The sequence below is a fragment of the Hypanus sabinus genome, chromosome 5 (assembly GCF_030144855.1).
Source record: "Hypanus sabinus isolate sHypSab1 chromosome 5, sHypSab1.hap1, whole genome shotgun sequence".
Lineage (NCBI taxonomy): Eukaryota > Metazoa > Chordata > Chondrichthyes > Myliobatiformes > Dasyatidae > Hypanus > Hypanus sabinus.
Genome location: NC_082710.1, coordinates 13,247,779 through 13,275,544, shown reverse-complemented (window position 1 = coordinate 13,275,544; position 27,766 = coordinate 13,247,779). Strand labels below are relative to the sequence as shown.

At 41.0% G+C, this 27,766-nt stretch overlaps 1 protein-coding gene across 2 annotated transcripts in view; it reads right to left on the bottom strand.

The window, feature by feature from the left end:
• Positions 1 to 432: 432 nt before the first annotated feature.
• atg10 (ATG10 autophagy related 10 homolog (S. cerevisiae)) overlaps positions 433 to 27,766 on the bottom strand; it is a 217,639-nt gene continuing 190,305 nt past the window's right edge. The window contains exons 6-8 of one of the 2 annotated variants that reach the window (XM_059969387.1): positions 18,952 to 19,049; positions 4,270 to 4,403; positions 433 to 1,218 (exon numbers count right to left, since the gene is read on the bottom strand). In XM_059969387.1, coding sequence (XP_059825370.1) covers positions 4,292 to 4,403; positions 18,952 to 19,049 — 210 coding nt within the window. In that variant the 3' untranslated portion in view covers positions 433 to 1,218; positions 4,270 to 4,291. The remainder of the gene's footprint in view (positions 1,219 to 4,269; positions 4,404 to 18,951; positions 19,050 to 27,766) is intronic. The other variant, XM_059969386.1, reaches the window with a different exon arrangement.

Sequence of the window (27,766 nt, the reverse complement as noted above, 5' to 3'; positions counted from 1 at the left end):
GCATAGCAGGGTCTTTGGGGTTCTAACATTTTCTTATCATTCAGTCTTCGGGGGTTTTTCTTTTGTTTTATGGATGTCTGCGGAGAGTAAGAATTTCAGGTTGTACAGTGTGTACGTTCTCTGATATTAAGTGGAACCACTGAAATATACTTTCAACTTTAATCCTTGAACATTATCATAATCAAGTTACTGAAACAAATGGAAAAGCAATGAATTGAAAATATAAAATGTAGATGGACAATTCATTATTGGCTGAATGCTACAAAAATTCAGAACACTGTAGCATGCTATGTTGCCGCCAGAATGCGTGTGGCGGCATTTACGTGCTTCCTCCAGCACATCCTGAGGTGTGTTGGTTATTAGTGCAAATGATGCATTTCACTGTATATTTCGATGCGCATGTGATAAATAAACAACACAAACACAAGGAGGTTCTCCCACAAATAAAATATTAATATAGATAATTTATCAAAAGGAATTTCCAGAGGTATCTTAAGTTGACCTGAAGAGGGCTCCATTGTATTTTCAGTCTGATTTCTGCTGTTCAGAAACCACTTTTAGAATACCTTATTTTCATTTATGTCCTCTGCACAGTATGTGTTAACATTAAGTCAGATTTACAGGCACTGTGACTGTCAAAGAATACAGAAAATCTAAACTGCATTAAAAACAAAACATTTTCATCCAAGTGTTTGAACCATCGCAAAAGCTATTTGGAGAAGAGAGGGGTTTTAAAAGAACTTGTTATCATTTACTGACAATTAGAGCAAATCATTTATTAGAAAAAAAGAGATTTCCTCCTTTCCTGCATTGATCTAATTTATGTTTAATTTTAGTTTCATAGTACATCCAGATTTTCTCATAATTTTCAGTAGACAATGTACATTTCTCTTTTGGCAATAAATGCATTACACTGCCATTCAGTACAAATACCCAGATTAACTTGCACTACCACATTGCTAAAACAAAATACGTTGAAGAACACAGATTCTTTTGTTAACAATTAAAACAATACAGTATCATAGGGTCAAAGTTTTCTTCAGTAAAACAGATTAATCACAGAGTGATGGATCTCATACAGCATTGATAGCACACGCAGGCAGCTGCTCATGTGGTCTTGGATAAAGATGGTTGTTTTTCTACTCAGAATTCCATGATGACTATGTTCTCAGCAATACACCGACTGGATTTTTAAAAATGTATTTGCTCCAAGAATTTCTTATAGAAAGGGAGAGAGAGAAAGAGAGAAAAAGATAATCTTTTTTTTCCAGTGTTGAATAATTTTGTCAAAACCATAGCTTAAACCTTAACCTCATACCTATTCTCCTTCATTAGAAGGAGACAGTGACCCAAGCTCTTTAATTTGCCTGTCTTTACCCCTTAGCTGTATCACCCATGAAACAAGCCAGACAAAAAAGATGAAAATTACTGGAACTGACTCCCCGTACAAAAAAAAATTGAGCAGAAATATGAACAGAAGATGTATTAAAGACCTTGGCAGCATCTGAAGAAAGGAAAACAGAACAACAGACCTTAAGTATTATCTCATTTTTTCTTTCTATGGATGCTGCCTGATCTGCTGAGTGTTTCCAGCATTTTTAGTCTTTATTTCAGATCTGTAGCATCTGCCATTTTTTTATTTTCCACCCAAGCCTGAGGAATATATCTTCAGTCAAGGCTGTCAGCTACAGTTGCTTTTGTGTAATCACTTATGTTACAGCACAATAAGATGAATATTCAACCCCCTCAATGCAGCACCAAGATCTGGTGCAAGTTAAAATGCATATTTTAATAACACAGAATTATGCACGGCAATTTAATGCCCCAGCTTTTATGGTAAACATGCACAGTTCTGTACATCACTGCTAGGGGTTTCCCTGGATGGCAACCACTAAAACTGGGATTCCCATGTGTGCACACAAGTCCCAAAATTGCTGGCAGCTGTTTGTCAGCACGCTGACAGTTGTGCAATGCTGAAGACCAGCAGTGCAGCAGAGAGTTGCGGCTTGGTTAGTTCTGGTGATGGAACAGCCAACCCATTGACTTCAACGGGGAGCGAGAACAATGGAGAGCCAAGCCAAGTTTCAGTGAATTCACCTGGGTTGTTAATTTATATGTTGTAATTGTTTTTAAGTGTTTTATTTTTAAATTATGTTTATAAAATTTAATAGCTGTACTTTATCCATAATGTTTGGAATGATATGACTACCAACAACATTTAATACTTTAGAACATAGAACATTACAGCACAGTACAGGCCCTACGGCCCGCAATGTGCAGACTTTTTAACCTACTCTAAGGTCAATCCAACCCTTCCCTCCCACATCACCCTCCATTTTTCTTTCATCCATGTGCCTATATAAGAGTCTTTTAATTGTATCTGTCTCCATAACACTCTGGGCAGTAAGTTCCATGCACCCACCACTCCCTGTGTGAAAAAGCCAACCTCTAACATCCTCCCTATACTTTCCTCCAATCTCCTATAAATTAGGCCCCCTCATATTAGCATGGCCCATTGTACAGCTTGGACAGAGGTCTAAACGAGGGGAGAAAACAGCAAGTATGAAGGGTTTTCCTGTACTCTCATGATTAAGGCACCACCTCTCCCACTGTCAGCCGACAAGCTCTACACACAGAACCCTGTCACCACTTCATGAGGAAGTCGCCCTCAAACAATCAGGACAAGCTAATTGTAGAATTTTATCAGTAGGGACAATGCAATATCCCAGTCATTATTAACAATGCATCGTAAATAATCTGTTCATATTTAATCAGAAAATACTTATTTTGAATGAGTGGTCTGCCAAAATTAAAAACGTTTAACATCTTGTTAACTTTTTATCAATGTGAACTCTACTTACATAAAGTATCAGAATAGGTTCTTCACCTTCCAATCTACCTCTTTACGATCTTGTCTACCTGCCTTCTGCATTGATATTGTTTACCTTTTCCACCTCAATTCACTTCTGTAATGAATATATCTGTATGAACATTATAACTGTATCTCAGTGAGTGTGACAATAATTCCTTCGGTAATCTACCACCTACATGTTTGAAACACAGCATTAAAATTACATGGAGAATGCCAGTGGCCAACAACTTTAATCTCTATCTCCATTCCCATTCCAAACATGTCCATGCTGTCCTCTTCTGCCACAAGGCCATTCTCAAGTTGGAGGATCAACAACTCATATTCCATGTAGATAACCTTCAACCTGACTGCATGAACATTGATTTCTACCTTCAGTAGATTTTTAAATCTCTCTTTTTTTTCTTTTCACCTCCACCTACCCTCTTCTTTCATTCTGCTCTTGGTCTCTTACATCTTCTTCTCAACTGCCTGTCACCTCCCCGGTGCCTATCCTTCTTCCCTTTCTCCGCCTCTATCAGATTCCTTTTCCTCCAGCCCTTTACCTTTCCCGCCCACCTGGCTTCACCCATCACGTTCTAGCTATCCCCATTCCCCTCCCCCACCTTTTTATTCTGACGTCCTCCCCCTTCCTTCTTCGTCCTGCCTTGAAACACCAACTGTTTATTCATGTTCAGACATGCAGTCTCACCTGCTGAGTTCCTCCAGCACTTTGTGTGGTCAGGATTTCGAGCATCTGCAGAATCTCTAGTGCTTACTGTTGTGTATTTGGCTTTATTTTGCTTTAATTCCAACATTTACTTTAATTCATTTATCCTGCCATCTGGGAAAAGGCACCGAAGCATTCAGGCTCTTACGACCAGACTATGTACCAAGTTCTTCCCCCAAGCTATCAGATTCCTCAATACCCACAGCCTGGACTGACACCAGCTTACTGCCCTCGACTGTGCCTATTGTCTTGTTTATTATTTATTGTAATGCCTGCACGGTTTTGTGCACTTTATGCAGTCCTGGATAGGTCTGTAGTCTGGTGTAGTTTTTTTTTCTGTGTTGTTTTTACTTAGTTCAGTGTAGTTTTTGTAATGTTTCATGTAGCACCATGGTCCTGAAAAACATTGTCTCATTTTTACTATGTACTGTACCAGCAGTTATGGTCGAAATGACAATAAAAAGTGACTTGTCTTGACTTATTTAGAGATATAGCACAGTAATAGGCCTTTCCAGCCCAAAGAGCTCATGTGCCCGATTACACCCATGTGATCAATAAGCCTACTAACCCATACATCTTTGGGATATGGAAGGTAATGGAGCACCCAGAGGAAACCCATGCAATCACGGGGAGAACGTACAAACTCCTTACAGATAGTGGTGGCAAAAAAAAACAAACCCGGAGCACAAACCTGATTTCAACGCGTACTCTGTTCAGTTTGGGTCAGGAATGCCCTGGGACATGGCTGTGGCATAACTCAATGGCAAGTCGAGTCCCACTACTGGCCCCATCATACTCAGCCAGCTTGTGATGTAATTTACATTCCTGAACAAAAGACACAGCAATTCAATGTGCATTGTCTTCCAAAAACACAGATATACCGCATGCGTTATCAGTGACTACAATTTTTAAATATTTTTACTCTCTTTTACAGCAGATTTAAACAAGACCGTGTGCCGCACCAAAAATATATGTTTTGCATTACCACGTCAAACTACTACGAATAAACTAGACACTTTCAAAGACATTTATAATAAATTACAAAGGGATTGCCTGCAAGGCAGCATGCCTTGTTCAGCCCAAAGTGTTCTGAATCTGGTTGTCAGTAACTCTGAAATGTGTTTCCAATCAGCAGAAACCAGTCACATTTTTAGACGTCTAAAATGCAGAGTTTCAGTTCCACAATGCTTCTTCTTTCGTTACATTTTTTTCTCCTTACTCACCCGTATTCTCCACCTCCCCACCCCTTTCCTGAAGAGGTTGACTCCTGGCTAAGATATGCCTCATTGGGCATGGCTACTTTCCACTGTCTTGCTCAGATGCCCATTTTTCATGTCCACAGGACTTGTGAGGAGCTGGGGTGGGGGGTGGGGGAGATGGGGCAGCTTTAGCTAAACCTATTCTTTAACACCACCCTGACATCATTATCTAAAATTTTGATAAACTTCTATAGATGCGTGGTGGAGAGAATCTTGACTGGTTGCATTGTGGCCTGGTATGGAAACCAAAGCCTGTGAAGGGAAGAGCCTGCAAGAAGTAGTGGTGCCCATCACAGGAGAAACCATTGAGCACGTGGAGTACCTCCGCATGCAGTACTGCCACATGAAAACAGCATCCATCATCAAGGACCCACATCATCCAGGTCATGCTCTCTTCTTGCTGCTACCATTAGGCAGGAGGTACAGGAACCTTAGGTCCCACACCAGCATGTTCAGGAACAGTTATTACCCTTCAATCATCAGGGTCCTGAACTGGTGCAGATAACCTCCCTCTATACTGAACTGATTCCACAACCCAGGGACTCTCTTTCAAGGGCCCTGTAACTAAAGTTCTCTGTATTAAATTGGTTATTTATTTATTATTTGTTTGTATTTGCACTGTTTATCTTTTTTTGTACATCGGCTGTTTGTCTTTGTGTGTAGTTATTTCATTGGTTCAATTGTATTTCTTTGTATCTACTATGAATGCCTGCGAGAAAATGAATGTTAGGGTAGCATGGGTGCCCTGGTAGCACAGTGGTTACTGCGATGCTATTACAGCTCCGGGTGTCAGAGCTCAGAGTTCAACTCTGACAGTGTCTGAAAGAAGTTAACCATGTGGGTTTCCTCTGGATGCTCTGGTTTCCTCCCACAGTCCAAAGACGTACTGGTTAGTCGGTTAACCGATCATTGTAAATTGCACTGTGATTAGGCTAGGGTTAAATAGGTGGGTTGCTGGGCATGCGTATAGTTGGGCTGGAAGGGCCTGTTTTGCACAGTGTCTCTAAATAAATAAAAGTGAATACGGCGATATACACGTACATTGATAATAAAATTACCTTGAATTTTGAACTGGGACTGCTGAATAGTTATCAAGTCAATGTCAAAGTTAACTTATTATCAAAGTACATATACAACAGTATATACAATTTTGAGATTTATTTTCTTCTGAGCATTTACGGGAAAATAAAGAAACCCAATAGAACTTAAGAAAAACTACAGATACATAAAGACTAACAAACAACGATTGTGCAAAAAGAGACAAGTTCAAGATTAAAGATTGTTTGGTGTCATTTCCAGTACAAAAGTGTAAAGGAGAACAAAATAATTGTTACAGTGGACCTGATGCAGCACAGAAAAATGTAAAAGATAAAGAACACAATAATAATAATAATTTAAAAAACACTCAATAAATATAAATATGTAAGTTGGCTTGTATACACAGATTGATTGTGAAAGTGATGCTGGGTTGTACATGAGGTGACTGATGGGAAATAATAGTGGTGGAATTACAGGTGGAGGTGTTGATCAGCCTTTCTGCTTGGGGAGAGTAACTGATTTTGAGTCTGGTGGTCCTGATGTGGTTGCTATGTAATGTCTTCCCTGACAGGAAGGGTAGAACCCTTTATATTGTTACTGGCCCCTTCCAGCATCTTTCTGTATATACAGTATGCCCTTGAGGGCAGGTACTCTGATGCCAGTGATGCATTGGGCAGTTTTGACTATCTGTTGTCAGCCTTCCTGTCCGCCAAGGTGCAGTTTCCATACCAAGCAGTGATGCAGCTTGTCAGGATGCTCTCTACTGTGCTTCTGTAGAATGCACGCTCTCTTTAGCCTCCTCAGAAAGCAGAGGCTTTGGTGAGCTTTCTTGACTGTGCAGGATGTGTTCTGCGACCTTTGAGCTTTGTGTGTGATGTGCACTCCCAGGAGTTTGAAACTGCTTGCAGATTCCACTGCTGTGCTGTCGATGTGCCATCACACGCAAGTAGTGCACGTTCTCCTGAAGTCAATAACCATCTCCTTTGTCTTACTGACATTAAGAGAGAGGTTACTTTCCTGGCAAAAGTCCTCGAGGCCTTCCACCTCCTCTCTGTAGGCCATCTCATCAGTGTTGGTAATGAGCCCCACCACTGTCCTGTCATTAGCAAACTTGACGATGTACTCGGGCATTTGGCCGTGCAGCGAGGGGTTCAGTACGTAGCCCTGGGTGAGGGGGCATCCGGGTTGGGGATAATGGGGGGGGGTGGGAGCTAATCAGTTATGCATCCTGACTAGCGGAGGTCTGTTCATTGGGAAGCCTAACAGCCACTTGCACGGTGGTGTACTTGGACCGAGGAGTAGGGCTTTGTTCACCAAGTTCGGCGGGACAATAGTGCTGAATGCCAAACTGAAATCTGGAACCAACATCCTGAGATAAGTGTCCTTGTTTTCTAGGTGTGTCTGGTCCAGGTGCACGACAGATGCTGTAGAGTCGTTCTGTCGATAAGCATATTGGTGAATGTCCAGTGGTGGCAGGAATGGAATTTTATTATGCGAATAAAAATAACACTGAGAAGACTAACAAGCTTAGCTTTTAACCTTTTAACCCAGGAACACTGGTGGACAAATTCAGCAATTTCTGCTGTGGCTGAGTTTAACTACTTCAGCAAACCTGAACACTTATTCATTTATAATTTGTCAGTTCCTTGGTGAATAAGCTTGAAGAATATTTAAGGGAAATCCCAATTAGGTTTCTAAACTTTCTACTAACGAGTAAGTCCTATACATCCAAGAAAAACATTGGTTTTTCACTCTGCTGAGTGAACAGAGCCACCACACCAAGGACTGTAGGAATTGCTTCCTGAAAACCCTTACACTTCAGATTCAGGTTTACATTTCTTACCACGTGTACATTGAAACATACAGTGAAAGACGATGCTTGCATTAACAACCAACACACCCAAAACATTTTCAACTTTTAAAAATGGATTGCATTCAGAACTAGATTTAGGCTTTTTATCATTGACATACTATATGTTGTGAAATTTGTTGTTTAAGTTATAATAAAAACTGAATAATGTTTATATTATATACACACATGCACACTCACTCACAAATAATTAAGTAAGTAGTGCAAAATGGGAGGAAAAGCATATTTTAAAGTGCAAAGTTATAGTGGTCTAAATGATAGCCACAGAAGTCCAGTACTTCTTCCAAGTAACTCCAAATTGAATAGTGTATCAAAAACAATATTTGTAAATCTGGAGTAATCTGAAAATAAATTAGAGTAATCTCATAAAAATGCACCTCCTCTTGGATACAACTTGATGCCTCAGGAATGATGGGAAACTACTGGCCCTCTAAATCACTGACAGCAGATGATCCACACGAGTGGATCTTAGCATGTTTATACCACCTCCGCAGGCAAGAATTTCCACAACTCCCTTTCCTCACAATATGACCAAGGTTGAAAAACCTTTCTTTATCTTGGGGGGGGGGGGGGAGGAGGTGAATGTGTGGAATTTGTTGCCACAAATGGCTGTGGAGGTCAAATCACTGGGTATACACAGTGTAGTGGTTACCATGACAGTATGACAGCTTGGTGCATTCCAGAGTTCAGAGTTCAATTCTGGTGCCATTCCGTAAAGGGTCTGTATGTCCTCCCCGTGGAATGCGTGTGTTTTCCCTGCATGCTCCGGTTTCCTCCACAGTCCAAAGACGTACCAGGTAGGTTAATTAGTAATTGTAAACAGTCCCGTGATTAGGTTAGGGTGAATCGGGTTTGCTGGGGCGCAATGGCTCCAAGGGCCAAAGGGCCCACTCGGTGCTGTATCACAAATAACTAATTACATGTAAAGCAGAGGCTGATAGAGGACGTCCATTTTGAACAGAAGTGAGGAGGAATATCTTCAGGCAGAGGCTGGTACATCTGTGGAATTCATTGCCACAGACAGCTGCAGAGGCCAAGTCATTGGGCATTGGATATATATATTAAAGTGGGATGAACAGCTCTGTTTCTAAAATAATGGATGCAAACTGGTCATTGATATCATCGGGGCTGTTGAATTGGTCTTCCTTAACTGGCTGACATGCCAAAAGACAATTTTAACCTCATAATTTCTACAGCAGTTGGTGATTTTAATGGCACTATATTGAGCTATACAGATGGGCAGGTGAGAAAGATGATACAAAGATAGGTGGAGGGGCAGGTAGTGTTGAGGAAGCAGAGAGTCTGCAGAGAGACTTAGACAGAGGAGGAAATTGGGCAAAGAAGTGGCAGGTGAAATATAGTGTAGGGAAGTGTATGACCATACACTTTCGTAGAAGGAATAAAGGCATAGTCTATTTTTTAAATGGAGAGAAGACTCAGAGATGCAAAGGGACTTGGGAGTCCTCAAGCAGGGTTCCTAAGGGCTAACGTACAGATTGAGTCAGTGGTGAGGAAGGCAAATGCAACATTATCACGCTTTTCAAGAGGCATAAATATAAAAGCAAGGATGTAAAGCTGAGGTTTTATAAGGCATTGGCTTGACCTGACTTGGAGTACTGTGAGCAGCTTTGGGCTCCTTATTTAAGAAAGGTTGTGCTGGCTTTGTGCTGGACGAACTCAGAGGTTCATGAGAATGATCCTCAGAACGACAGGGCCAAGGTCAGAGTGTTTCATAGTTCTGGACCTGTACTCACTGGAGTTTAGAAGAATGAGGGACATTTCTTCAACTTGCCTTTAATTTTATTTTATTATTACAGACCCTCACCATGCCATCCTCTCACTACTGTCATCAGCAAAGGGAACATAGAACAGTACAGCCCCTTTGGTCTGTGATGTTGCTCCAAGTTTCTAACCGACTCTAAAATCAATCTAACCTTTCCTTCCTACATACACCTCCAGTTTTGTTTCATCCATGAGTCTATGTCCTTAATGTACCTACCTCTACCTCTACTACTACTCCTGGTGGAGCACCCACCACTCCCTGTATAAAAAACTTACCTCCGACAACCCAACCCCCCCATACTTTCCTCCAATCATTATGCCCCGTTGAAATAACCATTTCCAGCCTTGGAAAAAGTCTCTGGTTGTCTGTTCGATCAGTGCGTCTTCTTTTACACCTCTGTCAAGTCACACAACAACCCCGTTTGCTGCTAATAAACAAGAAAGCAGGCAGAAGGATTTAACATTGTTGTTCGTCTTCCGCACCATTTTGTGGAATTTTTGTGATCTAGAACTGGGCTAGCTCTTCCTTGATATTATTATTTTGTGGCTTTAAACATCTAATAGATTTAAATTCAATTATGTTGCTGAGGAAGGTGGACAATCAGGGGGATTTTGCGTGATCACAATCAGAGAGAAAAATGCTTTTGTCGTGATAAATTATTAGCTTCATGTCGGAACTGACAGGACACAATTGGATAGGTGTCTGAGTACAAACATTTCAAATCAAATCAAACCACATTTAATTATCATTCAAACCATTCATAGATGCAGATGAACCAGACTGTGTTCCTCCAGGGACAAGGTGCAAAACAGTCAAGAGAGCAAGCAAACTTCAAAATAGCAAGCAACAATCAAAGTAGCGAGCAAGGAAGCATATTCACTCAAAACACACACACACACACACACACACACACACACGTATATAGTCCAATATCCTGACTGACAATATCCAACAATTATCTCAAATTATGTTTGTGGATGTCCTAACCTATTTAAGATACATTGATTCATGCTTTATCTTCAAATGCTAATAATCTGCAGCATCATTTCAGAGACTGGTTAATACTGTAGGCAGTATTATTTCACTCTGCAATGTCTTTTCGTTTTGTATAGTTTAAAATTGATAAGACTCCACCAACATGGAAACTTTCTAAATTTCAGTCTAAGGCTAGCTGTGTAGGATATATTCTTCTGAAATTTTCTCTATACTGCATCTGATTGAAGTATATCTATTCTTATGAACTTCAATCCATTTTCCAAATACAGGATTCCAATTGGGAGATCAATATTTCAGATCCATTATTTAAGCTAGTGATTTAAAACTGGTCCTTTTCTCTGCTTATGTTTTTATTTAGAGATAGAGGTCCTTCCACCCAACAATCTGCACTGACTGGCAACCCACCTATCTACCACTAGCCTGTTAACCCACTAACTGGAAAACCTTTGGCTTGTGGGATGAAACCAGAGGAGACCCATGCACTCCTGGGCAGAACGTACAAACACCTCACCGACAGCGCCAGGACTGAACTCCAAATTCTGGAACACTCTGAGCTGTACTAGGGTCATGCTAACCGCTACGCTGACATAGCGTCCCAATCTAGCACAGAAACTAATAGAAGGATGCAATTTCACTTGGCAATTTTCTATTAGTATTTTTCATTGTACATGTTGGGTCCAGGGAAGATTTAAAGAGATAAGTTTATAATGATGGTTCAGGCCCCATTGCACCATCCCTGAACACTAAACTTCCTTTAACTGAAGACTATATTTATTCTGTTAAGTAATTGTTACATTTGTGACTGCTAACATGTCGATGTAATTTCCTGTTGTAAATATTTTGTTATTTTTCCACAATATAATCACTCATTTTCAGAAGTAACTGTTTCTGTACGATCTCTGTCGGGTTCTTTAAACAACTTAAAACACAACTGGCTAATTTTTCTAATTGATCTTTCTCCCAAAAGTAACTGAAAATGTTAACATCCAAAAGAAGATCTAACTATCTACCATTTTCAAAATAATCATATACAACACTAATATGATTAAAGTTATCTACCAATTTATTGGCTTTATTAAAGTTTTCGCCTAAAGGCTGGAGTTTCTTTTAAAAATTCTTGGCTTGGATTTTTCCCTTTTTCCAGGATCCTGACTTTGAAATAAAATTGGATTTTATAGTTTGAGGATTCTTGTTTCCCATTTCCTTGTGTTATTCCCTCGTTCATTATGTGCCGTGCTGTATGAGGTGGGTGATCATGGTCTTTCTGTGACCATGATTGTTCTTGGCAAATTTTTTCTACAGAAGTGGTTGACCATTGCCTTCTGGGCAGTGTCTTCACAAGATGGGAGACCCCAGCCGTTATCAATTCTCTTCAGAGATTGTCTGCCAGCTGTCAGTGGTCCGTTGATCAGGACTTGTGATATGCACCACCTGCTCCCATGGCTTCATGAACCCTGATCCTGTAAGTGGTACATCTTGCCCAAGGGTGACCTGCAGGCTAGCGGAGGGAAGGAGTACCTTACACCTCCTTTGGCAGAGACGTATCTCCAGCTCAACACCCATCTTGTGCTATTAGGTGCTCTAATATATTCTTCCATCTTCTCCCCAATGGTTTTTCTTCAATTAATCAGTGAATGTATTTTAAATGCAATTTTGAGATCTGACATTTGGAATCAGTTTTTGAAAGAGAGAGAGAGGATATGATGACATGTATTACTGAGAGAATAAGGTTGCAGTAATTATGCACCCGTTGTTGTCCTGTTTCCTGTTCTGTAAACTTTACTAAACATAGTAAGTCAGATTTAGATGGCATGGTTGAGTAGCAGTTAGGGCGATGCTTTACAGTGCCAGAGATCACGGATTGGATTTCAATTTCCGCCACTGTCTGTGAGGAGTTTGTACAATCTCTCAGTGACTATGTGGGTTTCCTCCGAGTGCTCCAGTTCTACTAAACGTAGTAAATTTGGCTAGGGCAGCAGTCACCACAATGTTTTATAGTGCCAGCGATCAGCGATCGGAGTTCAATTTTGTAAGGAGTTTGGAGGCTCACCCTGTGACCTTGTGGGTTTCCTCCAGATGTTCCAGTTTCCTCCCACAGTCCAAAAACATCTGGGTTAGGGTCAGTGAGTTATTTATTTATTTACTGAGATACAGAGCGGAATAGGCCCTTCCGCTCTCTGGGCCGTGCCGCTCAGCAACCCCCCAAATTAATCTTAGCCTGATCATGGGACAATTTACAATGACCAATTAACCTACCAACTGGTACGTCTTTGGATGGAGGAAGGAAACCCGAGCACCCAGGGGAAACCCACACAGGCAGCAGTGGGAATTGAACCCAGTCCGCCTGTACAGTAAAGCGTTGTGCTAACTATTACACTACCATGCCACCCTGTGGAGTTGTGGGTAGTCTGCTGGCACCAGAAGCATGCCAATACTTATGCGCTGCCCCCATCACGTCCTCACACTGCATTGGGCATTGAAACAAACAATGCATTTCACTGTATGTTTCAATGTACGTATGACAAATAAAGATAATCTTCAGGCTGGACTTTGAGAAAAGAAACCTGAAAATGTTCAACATTCCTCCCCTCACCCCACAAAAAACAGTCTTTGCTGAAAGAAGCCTCTGCATATTTATCTCCGATTCCTCAAAAGATCTAAGATTAGTAATCAGGCGTCCATGCACCGGAGGCGTCAATAAGTGCTCTTACTTTAAGTGTAGCATAGAACTGAAACAGCTTTACAGTCTACATATTAACTGCCTTATATCCCTTCAATGTGTAATCAATCACAGAGGCTGAAGTTAGTCTAACGGTAGGTCAGTCCTGAACCACTCCTGACTGATAAATGTTACCATATGGAGCTAATATTGTTTGCGGCTCACCCTGCAAGAACACCTTCTGGCCTCAAGTGTCCAATTTCTTGGATGAGTTTCAGCGGATAAAGGATTTGTTCTCAGAAGAAAAGGAAAATCCAAGCCGGTATAAACTTGGCTTTAAGGTTAGAATTATACAAAATATACAGGTTCTTCAGTGATAAAGATATCCAATGATTGGTGGGAAAAGTATTTACTTTGAGTTTATGAGAATTTAAAACCAACTGTTTTATAACAAATTTGCAGCACTCTATAAAAATAAATGAAATAGAGCACAGAACATTACAGCACAGTACAGTGTGGACGTTGAGCCGGATCTAAGATCAAACTAACCCTTCCTTCTCACACAACCTTCAATTTTTCTTATTTCCATGGGTCTATCTAAGAACCTCTAGAATGTCTCTGGTGTATCTGCCTCTACCACTACTCCTGACAGCATGTTCCACACACCCACCACTCTCTGTGAAAAAAAACTTACCTCTGTCACCCCCCCTATACTTTCCCCCCAGTCACCTTAAAATTATGCTCTTTCTTATTAGCCATTTCTGTCTCTGGTTGTACACTTGATCAATGAGTCTTATCATCTTGTACATTCCTATGATGTCGGCATAGATCTTTTAAATTCTGTCCTGGACTACAAGTGACCCATGTTGGATGATGCTCAGAGTGTTTCTGTGGTGTTGAACACTCAGGCATACGTGGACTAACTTGCCCTTTCTAAAGCCACGTCGTAAACTGGAGTCAGAAGAAAGGCTGAAAGCGGCTAGGTATGTGAAGTGGGCTCGGTCTAAAGTTGTGTAGCAAGGTAGCATTCCTCAAACTGATACCCCCGATGACAGCACTTGCGGGCTGCCCCAGCACATCCATGATACTTCTGTTGCTTGTTAATGCAGACAAAGTTTTTCACTGTATGTTTCAATGTACATGTGATGAAATAAATCTGAATCTTAAGTAAGCTGAACATGACACCGTGATAGTCATAGAGTCACTAAAACAGGCCTCTGGCCTACATAGTCCGTACTGAAACATTATTCTGCCTAGTTGCATTGACCCATGCCAGGACCATATCCATCTACAGATTTCCTATCCAAACTTCCCGTAAGTGTTTTTTAAAATATATTCGTTATTAAATTTTTAAGAGAATTACATGCAATGAATAGAATAATAAAGTAATGAAAATTAGTATTAGCCCTCCCTCCCTTCCCCTTAACCCTTCCCCCCTTAACATCCCTCTCTAAAAAAAAAGAAAAAAGAAAAAAGAAGAAAAAAAGAAGAATTGCCTGGATATCGGAGGATCCCCACATGCACCATGGAGTTCAAAATAACTTTAGTATATATCTTAATTTTTTTCCCCAAATAACTAATAATTTTATCTTCAAAGGACCTATATATTTAATCCTATCTTCCCTTAAATGTTGAATTTGAACCCATATCCATCTCTTCCACTGGAAGCTTGTTCCCACTCGCACCTTCCTGTGAGTGAAGAAGCTCCCCCTCAATCTCTCTTTAAATATTTCACCTTTCCCCCTTAAATGATGACCTCTGCTTCTGGTCTCAAGTAACCTCAGTGGAAAAAACCTGCATGCATTGACCCGATTTATACCCTTCATAATTTTGTACACCTGATGTTGGGATAAATTTCTGACTATCACTAAGTGTGAAGCCGATTGACCTCTCAACTGTCTTAAGTACAGTATCTCTCTCTAACACCATCCCCGCCCTGCCAGGGGCATTTAAGCAACTCTTAGGTCGGCACATGAATGATTATATACAGTGGTGCAAGGAAGTTCGTGAACCCTGTAGAATTTTCTCTATTTCTGCATAAATATGACCCAAAATGTGATCATATCTTCATGTCAGTCCTAAAACTAGATAAAGAGAACCCAGTTAAATAAATAACAAAGAATATTACACTTGATCATTTATTTATTGAGAAAAATGATCCAATAATACATGTACTTGTTGGAAAAACTAGGTGAACCTTTGCATTCAGTAACTGGTGTGACCCCCTTATACAGCAATAATTTCAATCAAACATTTCCAGTAACTGTTGATCAGTCCTGCACATCAGCTTGGAGGAATTTTAGGCCATTCCTCCTTACAAAACTGCTTCAACTCTGGGATGTTGGTGGGCTTCCTTGCACAAACTGCTTGCTTCATGTCCTTCCTCAACATTTCTACAGGATTAAGGTCAGGACTTTGGCTTGGCCATTCCAAAACATGGATTTTCTTCTTTTTAACCCATTCTGTCGTTGATTTACTCAAGTCTTTTGGACCATTGCCCTGTTGCATTATATAACTTCTATTAAGCTTCTGGTGACGGACTGCTACCCTGACATTCTCCAGTCAAATGACTTGATACAATTTTGAATTCCTTGTTCCCTCAATAACTGCAACCGGTCCAGGCCTTGAGGCAGCAAAGAAGCCCCAAACCATGCTACTCCTTCCACCATGCTTCACAGTTGGGGTGAAGTTTTGGTGTTGGTGTGCAGTGGCCTTTTCTGCAATGTGCATTTCTGCCAAAATGTTCAACTTCTGTCTATTTGTCCACAGAATGTTGTCTCAGAACCACTGAACATGCAGGTGGTCCTTTGCAAACTTGAGACATGCAGCAATGTGTATTTTTTTAGAGAGCAGTGGTTTCCTCCCTGCTGTCCTTCTATCAACACCATTCTTGTTCAGTGTTTTTTTATGTAGTGGACACATGAACAGAGACTTCAGCAAGTTCTAGAGATTTCTGCAGGTCTTTCACTGTTACCCTTGGGTTCTTTATCACCTCCTTCAGCACTGCACGCTGTGCTCTTGGTGTGATCTTTGCAGGATGCCCACTCCTAAGGAGAGTAGCAACAGTACTGAGTTTGCTCCATTTGAGACAGGCATTACCCCAGAGGTTCACATACATTTTCCAACAAATACATGTAATATTGGATCATTTTTCTCAATAAATAAATGAACAAGTATAATGTTTTTGTGTTGTTTACTTAATTGGGTTCAATTTATCTAGTTTTAGGACTGACATGAAGAGCTGATCACATTTTAGGTCATATCTATGCAGAAATAGAGAAAATTCTACAGGGTTCACAAACTTTCTAGCACCACTGTAGGAAGAAAAGGTTAGATTGATCTTAGACTAGGTTAAAATTCAGCACAGCTTCTTGGGCTGAAGGGCCTGTACTGTGCAGTAATGTTCTTTGTTCCTGAAATGTCAACTGATTCATTTTCATAGATGCTGAGCTCCTCGAGTATTTTGTGTGCTTTAGATTTCCAGCATCTGCCGAATTTCTTGTGTTCTATGTTGAGCCGCCCAGAAATGCACAGTCTGTTAGCTGTATTCAAACACTTTCTTGGAACCACTGGAGTTTGTGAAAAGGACATCTTCCAGGTCAGAGAATCTGCAAAGTCATGGCTCAGGGCAGAATGTAGGAGAAGAGTTGTCATATCTCAGTTCCATTTTATTCTAACTCTCACATCAAGTAGATCCCTGCTCATTTATACCCTCTCGTAGACAATGAGAGAACCTACCCTTCTATGTATCATGGCTTCAGAATTGAATAACGTTCAGCATAACTGATGGAAAACTTCTAAAGTGCAGTTACTGGTGAGAAGCATATTTCTGTGATAAGATGCAAAAATGAACAAGGCTGTTGGAAAAAAGCCAGCATACTTTACAATTCCTAACACTGTGCATAAAGTAACAGAGATATTCAGATTCTGGAATAACCCAGTCAAAATCAGCAAATCCATGATGTGACCCGTTTAAAAATAGAACAGTAGTGAAATATATAACGATGCAAATGCGTTGCCAAATGAAGATGAAGGCCGTCATTGGAAATCTGAATTAGGCCAGCTATCCATTCTGTGCACAAGGAAGAGGGAATTATTCTGAATCACCGGCTTTCTTTCAGAGTCTGCAGCTCATCTCATTATACAGGATGAGTCAGATAATGTAATGTACATCTTCCAAGACCACAGAGGACTAAAACTTGAAAAATCATTAATCCGTGATTTTGATAGAATGTGATGGATAGATCAAAACTTGAGAAGAACAAACAAGTTAATCTGGTTATTTTGCAACATTTGTTGACACATAGTGCACACTCTCTCATCCTATACTTTGAGGACTGTTTTCTTTTTAATAATACATCAAAACTCTCCATACATTCAAAGTAAATCTTGTCTTGTGAGGCTGGACAACAATTAAAGGAAATAATTTAAAACACAACAACCCCTTATAAATATTTTACAAAACTTTGAGGCAGAGCACCTAAGATCAACTATGAAACTTATTGACAGAAAGGTGCCATTTTAAATAAACCATTATTTAAATTTTATAGTCCTCTTGCCAATCTAAAAAAACTGACTGAACCATAAATCAAGCATGGTGTTGCTTATAATGAAGATCATAAACATGCAGTTTCTGCATATGGGTAATAAAAAAATCAGCTGAGATTCTGAAATGAGACAAAAATTAACAAAACAGACAAAAAAACAAGTAAGGACTGTAGGCCCAGGGTTGGCCAGTCCTTCGGTTGGAGTACTGTCTAGGTGAGCAGGAGAGTGGGAGGGATGTGAAAGTGGCTTGTTTCGCTGTTGTTATCTTATTGTTGTTGTTGTTGCTGCTGCTTGTGCTGTTCAACGAAACATTGTGGGCATGGAGTGTGTGGGCACACTATTAGGGTGTTCTGGTTGTTTAAGCAAATGACACATTTCACTGTATACTTTGATGTACATGTGATAAATAAATCTGAATTTGAAGTAATACGTTTTAACATTCAGTGTTTTCACCTGTTTTTTCTTGTTAATGTCCGCGCAATTTGTTTTTTGTGTGTGGGGAGGGGGGGGGGGTTGATGTTCTTGTTGCTGTCCGCGCAATTTGTTTTTTGTGTGTGGGGAGGGGGGGATTGATGTTCTTGTTGCTGTCCGCGCAATTTGTTTTTTGTGTGTGGGGAGGGGGGGATTGATGTTCTTGTTGCTGTCCGCGCAATTTGTTTTTTTGTGTGTGTGGGGCAGTGGGGCGGGGGGGTTGATGTTCTCGTTGCTGTTTGCACAATTTGTTTTTTGTGTGTGGGGAGGGGGGGGGGTTGATGTTCTTGTTGCTGTTTGCACAATTTGTTTTTTGTGTGTGGGGAGGGGGGGGTTGATGTTCTTGTTGCTGTTTGCACAATTTGTGTTTTTTTTTTTGTGTATGGGGGTTGATTGTTTTTGAATGGCTTCCATGGCTTTCTTAGTTTCATGGCTGTCTGGAGAAGACAGATCTCAGAGTTGCATACTACATACATAGTTGGATAATAAATGTAAATTGAACCTTAACCCGCTTTCATTCTTTTTACTCCAAGTCAAATGATTTATGTATCATTTGCTCTTATTTATACCAGAACTTACCAAGGTGCAAATCCATGGTCTATCGAGACTAACAGAGGCCTACACACCACAGATTCATTGGTTAAAAAGGAAAAAAAACCCCTCAATTTTCATCGTCTTAATTCTAATTTAATTCACCTTTGGTGCCAATGTTAATAGCTCAACAAGCTCACAGTATCAAGAACCTTTACCTCTGCTCCTGGGTGGCATCAATCATTATTGGAGTCATTAATTCAGAAGTTCGACAAGGATGGAGAACAAAAAACGGCTGGCCAAGTAAATGGTGCTCCTGTGCAAATAATGAACAAAAAAAAGATATTTAAGAAACAATTTAAAAGAAGTTTTACCATAGAAAGCTCCTATTACACTCATTGTAAACTTAAGCTCTGCAATGAATCAATGGGACAATATCCATGCTATTTCCTGGACTTTTCCATTTTTGCATTGTAACCGTATGAGGAGTGTCTGGCAGCTCTTGGGCTGTATTCTCTGGAGTTCAGGAGAATGAGGGGGGATCTCATAGAAACATTCCAAATGTTAAAAGGCCTGAACAGATTAAATATGGCAAAGTTATTTCCCATGGTAGGGGATTCGAGGGCAAGAGGGCACAACTTCAGGATTGAAGGACATCCTTTTAGAACTGAGATGCGGAGAAATTACTTTAGTCAGAGGGTGGTAAATTGGTGGAATTTGTTGCCACGAGCAGCTGTGGAGACCAAGTCATTGGGTGTATTTAAGGCAGAGATAGATAGGTTCTTGATTAGCCAGGGCATCAAAGGATATGGGATGAAAGCAGGGGAGTGGGGATAACTGGAAGAATTGGATCAGCCCATGATTGAATGGCAGAGCAGACTCAATGGACCGAATGCCTTACTTCTGCTCCTATATCTTATGGTCTTATGGTTTAAGCTTGCTTTAATTTTTGGTTTGAAGTATTGATGAATGAATTAAATGTGCAGTGTAGATGGCTATGCTGGAGTTTATATGGCTGGATTAACAATGAAGTGTCAAGTGTTCTTGTTATACATCAAGAAAACATTGTGTGCATGGACCTTAGCAAGGCCTTTCACAAGGTCTTGCATGGGAAATTGGCCAAGAAGTTCAGTCGTCTGCCATTCAGGACGGGGTAGTAAATTGGATGAGACACTGACTGCGTGGGAGAAGCCAGAGAGTGGTTTCAGATGGCTGCCTCTCTGACTGGAGGCCTGTGAGTAGTGATGTGCCGCAGGGATCAGCTTTGGGCCCATTCTTGTTTGTCACCCGATCTGGATGATACTGTGGTACACTGGATCAACAAATGTGTGGATGACACCAAGTTTGGGGGTGTAATGGACAGTGAAAAACACTATAGAGCTCGCAGCAGGATCTGGACCAGCTGGAAAAAAATGGGCTGAAAAATGGCGGATAGAATTTAGTTCAAAGTAAATTTATTATTAAAGTATATATAAATAAATAAATCCGTGATCAAATAACTATATCAATAAAAGATAAAGATAAGCTTTATTTGTCTCCTGTACTTCAAAACATACAGTGAAATGCATCATTGTGTATTGAGAGCGTACTTGGAAAAGCCCTTGAATGTCGCCATACTTCCAGCACCAACATAGCATATGCACAATTTACAAATTCTAACCCGTAGTCTTTATAAGATGGGAGAAAAGCAGAGCCCTCCCATTGGGTGCTGCAGTCTCCCACATTCCATGGGCATACTATATAACCATATAACAATCACAGCACAGAAACAGGCCATCTCGGCCCTCCTAGTCCGTGCCAAACTCTTAATTTCACCTAGTCCCACCTACCCGCACTCAGCCCATAACCCTCCACTCCTTTCCTGTCCATATACCTATCCAATTTTACCTTAAATGACACAACTGAACTGGCCTCTACTACTTCTACAGGAAGCTCATTCCACACAGCTATCACTCTCTGAGTAAAGAAATACCCCCTCGTGTTTCCCTTAAACTTCTGCCCCCTAACTCTCAAATCATGTCCTCTCGTTTGAATCTCCCCTACTCTCAATGGAAACAGCCTATTCACGTCAACTCTATCTATCCCTCTCAAAATTTTAAATACCTCGATCAAATCCCCCCTCAACCTTCTACGCTCCAATGAATAGAGACCTATGTCAGCATTGGAAGCATTGCTCCCGGTACAATCCTCCGACTGTCATTGATACAAACAACACATTTCACTGTATGTTTCAATGCTTTAATGTACATGTGACCAATAAAGCTAATGTAATTTAATCTTTATTAGCTATTTTATTGCAGTAGCATTCTAAGCAGTTTAAAATACAAGCGAATTGCAGAGAAATATTTCTATTATACACACCAGAATCACAGAGTCAATATGGCATGGAAGCAGGTTCTTTGGCCCAACTCATCCGGCTGACTATGTCGCAGAACGAGCTACTCCCTCTAAACCTCTCCTATCCACATCCACTGATCTAGATGGCTTTTAACTGTTGGTATTGTGCCACCTCAACACTATGAATGGCAGCTCATTCCAGCCTTTAGAGTTATAGAGCAGTAAATCACAGATACAGGTTCTTCAGCTCAGCCAGTCTATACCAACCATGGTATTTGGCCCACATCCCTCTCAGCCAGGAGTTCCCAGCCTTTTTTATGCCATGGACCAATGCCATTAAGCAAGGGGTCTGTTGGAAACTCCTGCTCTAAGCCCTGTCCCTCCATACACCCATCAAAATGCTTCTTAGATTATACTATTGTACTTGTCTCAACCATGTCCTCTAGCAGCTGGTTCCATATACCCTCCACCCTTTTGATGACAAAGTTGCCCCTCAAGTCTCTTTTAAATCTTTCCCCTTTGATTCTTAAACCTCTGCCCTCTTATTCTTAGCAGCCCATTCCTATGACCCTTATGATCTTAAATACCACTATCAATTCACCCCTCAGTCCTCTATGTTATAGGGAATAAAATCCTATCCTATGAAACCCCTCCTTGGACCCGAAGTCCAGGCAACGTCCTGGTAAATCTCTTCTGCTGAATTTTGCTGAACTAATTTTAGAGTCACAGAGAACTATGCACAGAAACAGACCATCTGGTTCATCTAGTCCATGTTAAACTGTTATTTTGCCTAGTCCCATCAACCTGCACCTTCACCATAGCCATCCACACCCCTCTCATCCATGTACTTATTCAAACCTCTCTTAAATGTTGAAATCAAACCCGCATCTACCAATTCCACTGGCAGCTCATTCCATACTCTCACCACCCTCTAAATGATGAGGTTCTCTCTCAGGTTCTCCTTAAATATTTCACCTTTCAGCCTTAACCCATGAACTTTAGTTATAATCTCACCAAACTTCAGTGGAAAAACACTGTTTGCATTGACCCTCATATTGTGTATACCTCTATCAAATTTTCTCTCATTCTCCTACACTCCAGGAAATAAAGTCCTAACCTATTCAACCTTTCCCTGTAACTCAGGTCCTTAAGTCATGGGAACATCCTTGCAAATTTTAAGCAAAAGAGATTCTGCAGGTGCTGGAAATCCAGTGTAACACACACAACATGCTGGAGGAATGCAATGGGCCAGGCAGCACCTATGGAAATTAATAACGAATTGATGTTTCTGGTCAACACCCTCCATCAGGGTTGGAAAGGAAAGGAGAAGAAGTCAGATATTTGTAAATTTTCTCTTTACTCCCTCAATCATATTGTTATCTTTCCTGTAGATTGGTGACCAAAACGGCTCACAATGCTCCACATTTGGCCTCACCAACGTCTTATATAACTTCAACATAACATCTTCTATGTGATTTCTCTTCAAGGTGGACAGCAAAAAAGTACTGGCATTTACAACTTCTGTATAAGACTACAAACTTTGGTATAATGTACCAAATAAAATGCAAACTTCCTGCTTCATAGAAAGCAGGAAAACCTGATTCCATATACAAAAGTCTTAGGCACATACAGTATATATCGCTAGGGTGCTAAGACTTCTGCACAGTACTGTAGGAATTTTATCTATTGTAATGTGCCGCTGCCAAACAGATTTCATGGCATATGTGATAGTTGACAAATCTGACTCTGATGTGGGTCTGAGAGTGGAAAGGGGGCAGGGAGAGGGGGGTCATGGTTGGGAAAAGGGGAAGGGAGAGGGGAGGGAGCAGGAAGTACCAGAGACACATTCTGTAGTGATTGATAAACCAATTGTTTGGAATCAGATGATTGTGCCTGATGTCTCAAGACAAGGGGCGTCTGAACCCACGCCACTTCCCCTCCCAGACCTGGCACTCCCTCTGTGCCACCTGTCCCACACACTCCCAAAGCACTTACAGTAATGTGCAAATATCTTAGGCACCCGAGGCGTGGGTGTGTGTGTGAGAGAGAGTGTGAGTGTGAAAGAGAGTGAGTGTGAGTGTCTGTATGTGTGAGATTGAGTGTGCGTATATGTGTGTGTGTGTGTGTGTGAGTGTGAGTGTAAGAGTGTGTGTGAGTGTGAGTGAGTGAGTGACAGTGAGAGTGAGAGTGTGTGAGTGAGTGAGAGTGAGAGTGTGTGTGTGTGTGGGGGGGGGGCGCACGCGTGTGTGCACATATACATGCACACCTGAGGCTTTGACATAGTCTTATTGTCAGCAGCCTGACAGAACGTGCCGGCTGCCCTCAGCACTTCCTTGTCCTGTGTCGATTGTTTATGCTAACAACACATTCACTGTACGTTTTGATGTATGTATGACAATTAATCTTTAAATCTTTAATCTTTAGAATAACTGCTAAAGAACGAGCAGCTGTAAAGACTGGAAGAAGTTTGCTTAACAAATACAAATTACAATGAAACTATGAAAACAAACAAGGTACTACAGATGCTGGAAATCCAGAGCAACGCACACAAAATGCTGGAGGAACTCAGCAGGTCAGGCAGCATCTGGGGAAATGAATAAACAGTCAACAGTTTGGGCTGAGACACTTCATCAGGATGGGAAAGGAAGGGGGAAGACACCAGAATAAAAAGGTGGGGGAGGGGAAGGAGGATAGCTGGAAGGTGATAGTTAAAGCCCGGTGGGCGGGAAAGGTAAAGGGCTGGAGAAGGAGGAATCTGATAGGAAAGGAGAGGGGACCATAGGAGAAAGGAAAGGAGGAAGAGCACCAGGATGAGGAGATGGGGGGGGGGGGAATGAGGAGACAGGATAAGAGGCCAGAGTGGGCAATAGAAGAGGAAGGGGCGGGGGGGGAAGAAAAAAAAATACTGGATGGAGAATTCGATGTTCATGTCATCAGTTTGAATGCTACCCAAGATGGAGTATGAGGTGTTGTTTCTGCACCCTGTGGGTGGCCTCACTGAGGAGGACATGGACCGACCTGGCGGAACAGGAATGGCGATAGGAATTAAAATGGTTAGCCACTGGGAAATTCCGCTTTTAGCAGATGGAGCGGTTGTGCTTGACAAAGTGTTCCTCCAATTTACGTCGTGCCTCACCAATGCAGAGGAGGCCGTATTAGGAGCACCGGACAAACAACAGGCAACCCCAACTGGCTCGCAGGTGTGCGCTGCCTCACCTGCAAGTCCTGTTCGGGGCCCTGAATGGAGGTGAGGGAGGAAAGTACTTTTGCTGTTCTCAATGACAAAAACTGCTTGCTCTTGCTGGGTCTCATGGGCTTCTGCTCTTGTCTGCATAAGAAAGTCAGTCTTTGAATTTTGAAATCTTTTGAGATTTTTAAGGGACGCAAGTTACTAAATTTTATAAGACTTGAAAAGCAGTATAATTACCTGAATGCATGGTTGTTAGTGCATTCATTCTGGGAGATTCTGTTACTAATATGTTACATCTGGTTTTCGTAGGGTTCTAAAGTAAATGGCCGTCTGGTTTGGTGTTCTTTATAGAGTGGCTTACTGCAATACTTCCAAAAATATTAAGCAGTTGGCAAACATTTAGATGTAGCAAAATATTTTAAATTATCTGAAAATGTTACACATTTGGATCAGGTTTTCCTGCTTTCTATGTTGCAGGAAGTTTGCATCTCATTCTTAGTATTTTATTTGGTATATTATACTGAAATTTGTAGATTTACACAAAAGTTGTAAATGCCAATACTGACTTTGATGTCCATCTTGAAGATTAGTCATATAGAAAAATCCTGTGTTCCAATGGTAGCATAATCACAGGCTTCATTGTGCTGCCAGAAACTTGTTTCAATAAATGGCTTCACTCTCTTTGCCTGGAGAGTTCAATACTCACCCAACTGAAAACAGCACAGATTCTAAAGCAATGGCTGAATTCGCATTCCCTTATCTCATCACCACCAACAGGGATGAGGTACGGAAGCCTGAAGACACACCCCCAACATTTTAGGGACAGCTTTTTCCCCCTGACATCAAATTTCTGAATGGTCCATGAACACCACCTTACATCTTACTACACAAAAGACTGTTGTAGGAAAACAGCAACCATTATCAGAGATCCCCACCACCCAGGCCATTCTCTGTTCTCGCCACTGCCATCATGTAGAAGGTACAAGAGCCTTAGGACTCGCACCACCAGGTTCAGGAACAGTTACTACCCCAAAACCATCAGGCTCTTGAATAAAAGGGGATAACCACACTCACCTGCCAGTTATTGAGGAGTTCCCACAACCAATGATCTCTGTAAGGACTGTTTATCATGATACTTCATGTTCTTGTTATTTATTGCTATTTATTTACCCTTCCAGTTGCACAGTTTGTTGTCTTCTGCACTCTTATTGTTCACTGATCCTGTTATAGTGAATATTCTATTGTGGCGATTGCCCGCAGGAAAATGGAACTCAGGGTTTTATATAGTGACATATGTGTACTTTGATAATAAAATTTACTTTGAACTTAAAGTATTTATATTTATATATCCCAGACAACGTTTTTCAGGACCATGGTGTTACATGACACAGTACAAAAACTAGACTGAACTATGTGATAAAAAAAACAACACAGAGAAAGCTACACTAGACTACAGACCTACACAGGACTGCATAAAGTACACAAAAAACAGTGCAGGCATTACAATAAATAATAAACAAGACAATAGGGCAGTAAGGTGTCAGTCCAGGCTCTGGGTATTGAGGAGTCTGATAGCTTGGAGGAAGAAACTGTTACACAGTCTGGTCGTGAGAGCCTGAATGCCTTTTCCCAGATGGCAGGAGGGAGAAGAGTTTGTATGAGGGGTGCATGGGGTCCTTCATAATGCTGTTTGCTTTGCAGATGCAGTGTGTAGTGTAAATGTCCGTGATGGTGGGAAGAGAGACCCCGATGATCTTCTCAGCTGACCTCACTATCCACTGCAGGGTCTTGCGATCCGAGATGGTGCAATTTCCGAACCAGACAGTAAAGCAGCTGCTCAGGATGCTCCCAATACAACCCCTGTAGAATGTGATGAGGATGGGGGTGGGAGATGGATTTTCCTCAGCTGTAGCCCATCCACTTCAAGGTTCAATGTGTTGTGCATTCAGAAATGCTCTTCTGCACACCACCATTGTAACATTTGGCTGTTTGAGTTACCGACGCCTTCCTGTCAGCTTGAATTAGTCTGGCCATTCTCCTGACCTCTTTGGTAGAAGGAATAAAGGCATAGACTCTATTTGAATAGGATGCAAGTTCAGAAATTGGTGTTGCAAAAGGACTTGGGAATCCTAGTGCAGGAATCCTTAGAAGTTAACTTGTAGGTTAGGTTGATAGTAAGGAAGGCTGAAGTAATGTTAGCATTCATTTCAAGAGGACGAGAATATAAAAGCAAGGATGTAATGTTGAAGCTTTATGAGGCACTGGTCAAAGCACTTTTAGAGTATTATGAGGAGTTTTGGGCTCCGATAGAGTGGATGTGTGGGGGAGTGAACTAATTTTGCTCCTATATATATCTCCATGGTTTCTCTCATCAACAATGCCTTTTTCCCCACATAACTACTGCTCACTGGACTTTTTTTTGTTCATCACACCAGTTTCTGTAAACTCTAGAGAATGTTGTGTGTGAAAATCCCAGATCTGCATCTTCTAAGATACTCAAACCACCCATCTGGCACCCACAATCATTCTGTGGACAAAGTCACTTAGATCACATTTCTTCCCCATTCTGATGTTTGGTCTGAACAACAACTGAACCTCGTGAACGTCTATATGCTTTTATGTGTTGAGTTGCTGCCACATGATTGGCTGATTAGATATTTGCATGAACAAGCAGGTGTACCCAATAAAGTCGCTACTGAGTACCTTACTTATTGTAACAATTAATAATATTTTGGATATTGCACTATGCTGTCCCCCATAAAACAACGAATTTCACAACATATGCTATTGATAATAAAGCTGCTTTTGATTCTGAAATCCTGATTTTTTTGGTTTCCACCCTGCAACAAAGTATTACCACAATCCGATTCCACTCTAGACACATATTTTTCAATGTAGTCACAGACTGCTTAAACCACCTCCTCTTTGCCTCGCTCAGGAATCTCCCCAGGTAGGTAGTCCTTACAAGAGTGGAAACAGCGCCAGGCACAGAAGACAGTGGTCATGGCCATGAGAGCCTGACAAAAGCAGTAACATTTCAAATCCCTCAGAGATGTCAGTTAAACAGCCGTCTTAAGATTTGGCAAGTGAGATGTTTTGACCAAAAACTTTGATCACTCTAAAACAAGGCCAGCGTTTTTTCCAAGAATTTTCAATAAAAGGAAGAAAACACAGATGCGGTACTGTTCCCTGGAACTTGGCAGAATTCCAAACCTCTTGAAAATGATGAAGGAATAACCCAAGGCTAAGATTAATAAACGATTCACAAAGTAATGGTCAAGTGACAGACATCAACATAAAAATGCCATAAAAAATAGAACTATGAATTTCTTCCACTGTTTGAACAGGAAGCAAAGTTTTTTTTGACATTTTTGGCACACCAGTACAAGAATATTACTGTTTCAGCCAAAGTTAAACATTGCTTATGCATCTTTAAAGAAAATCTCTTGTATCCCACCTTTCAAATAATCTAATTGTTAGGCTTCATTTGCTCACAGCGACCCAGG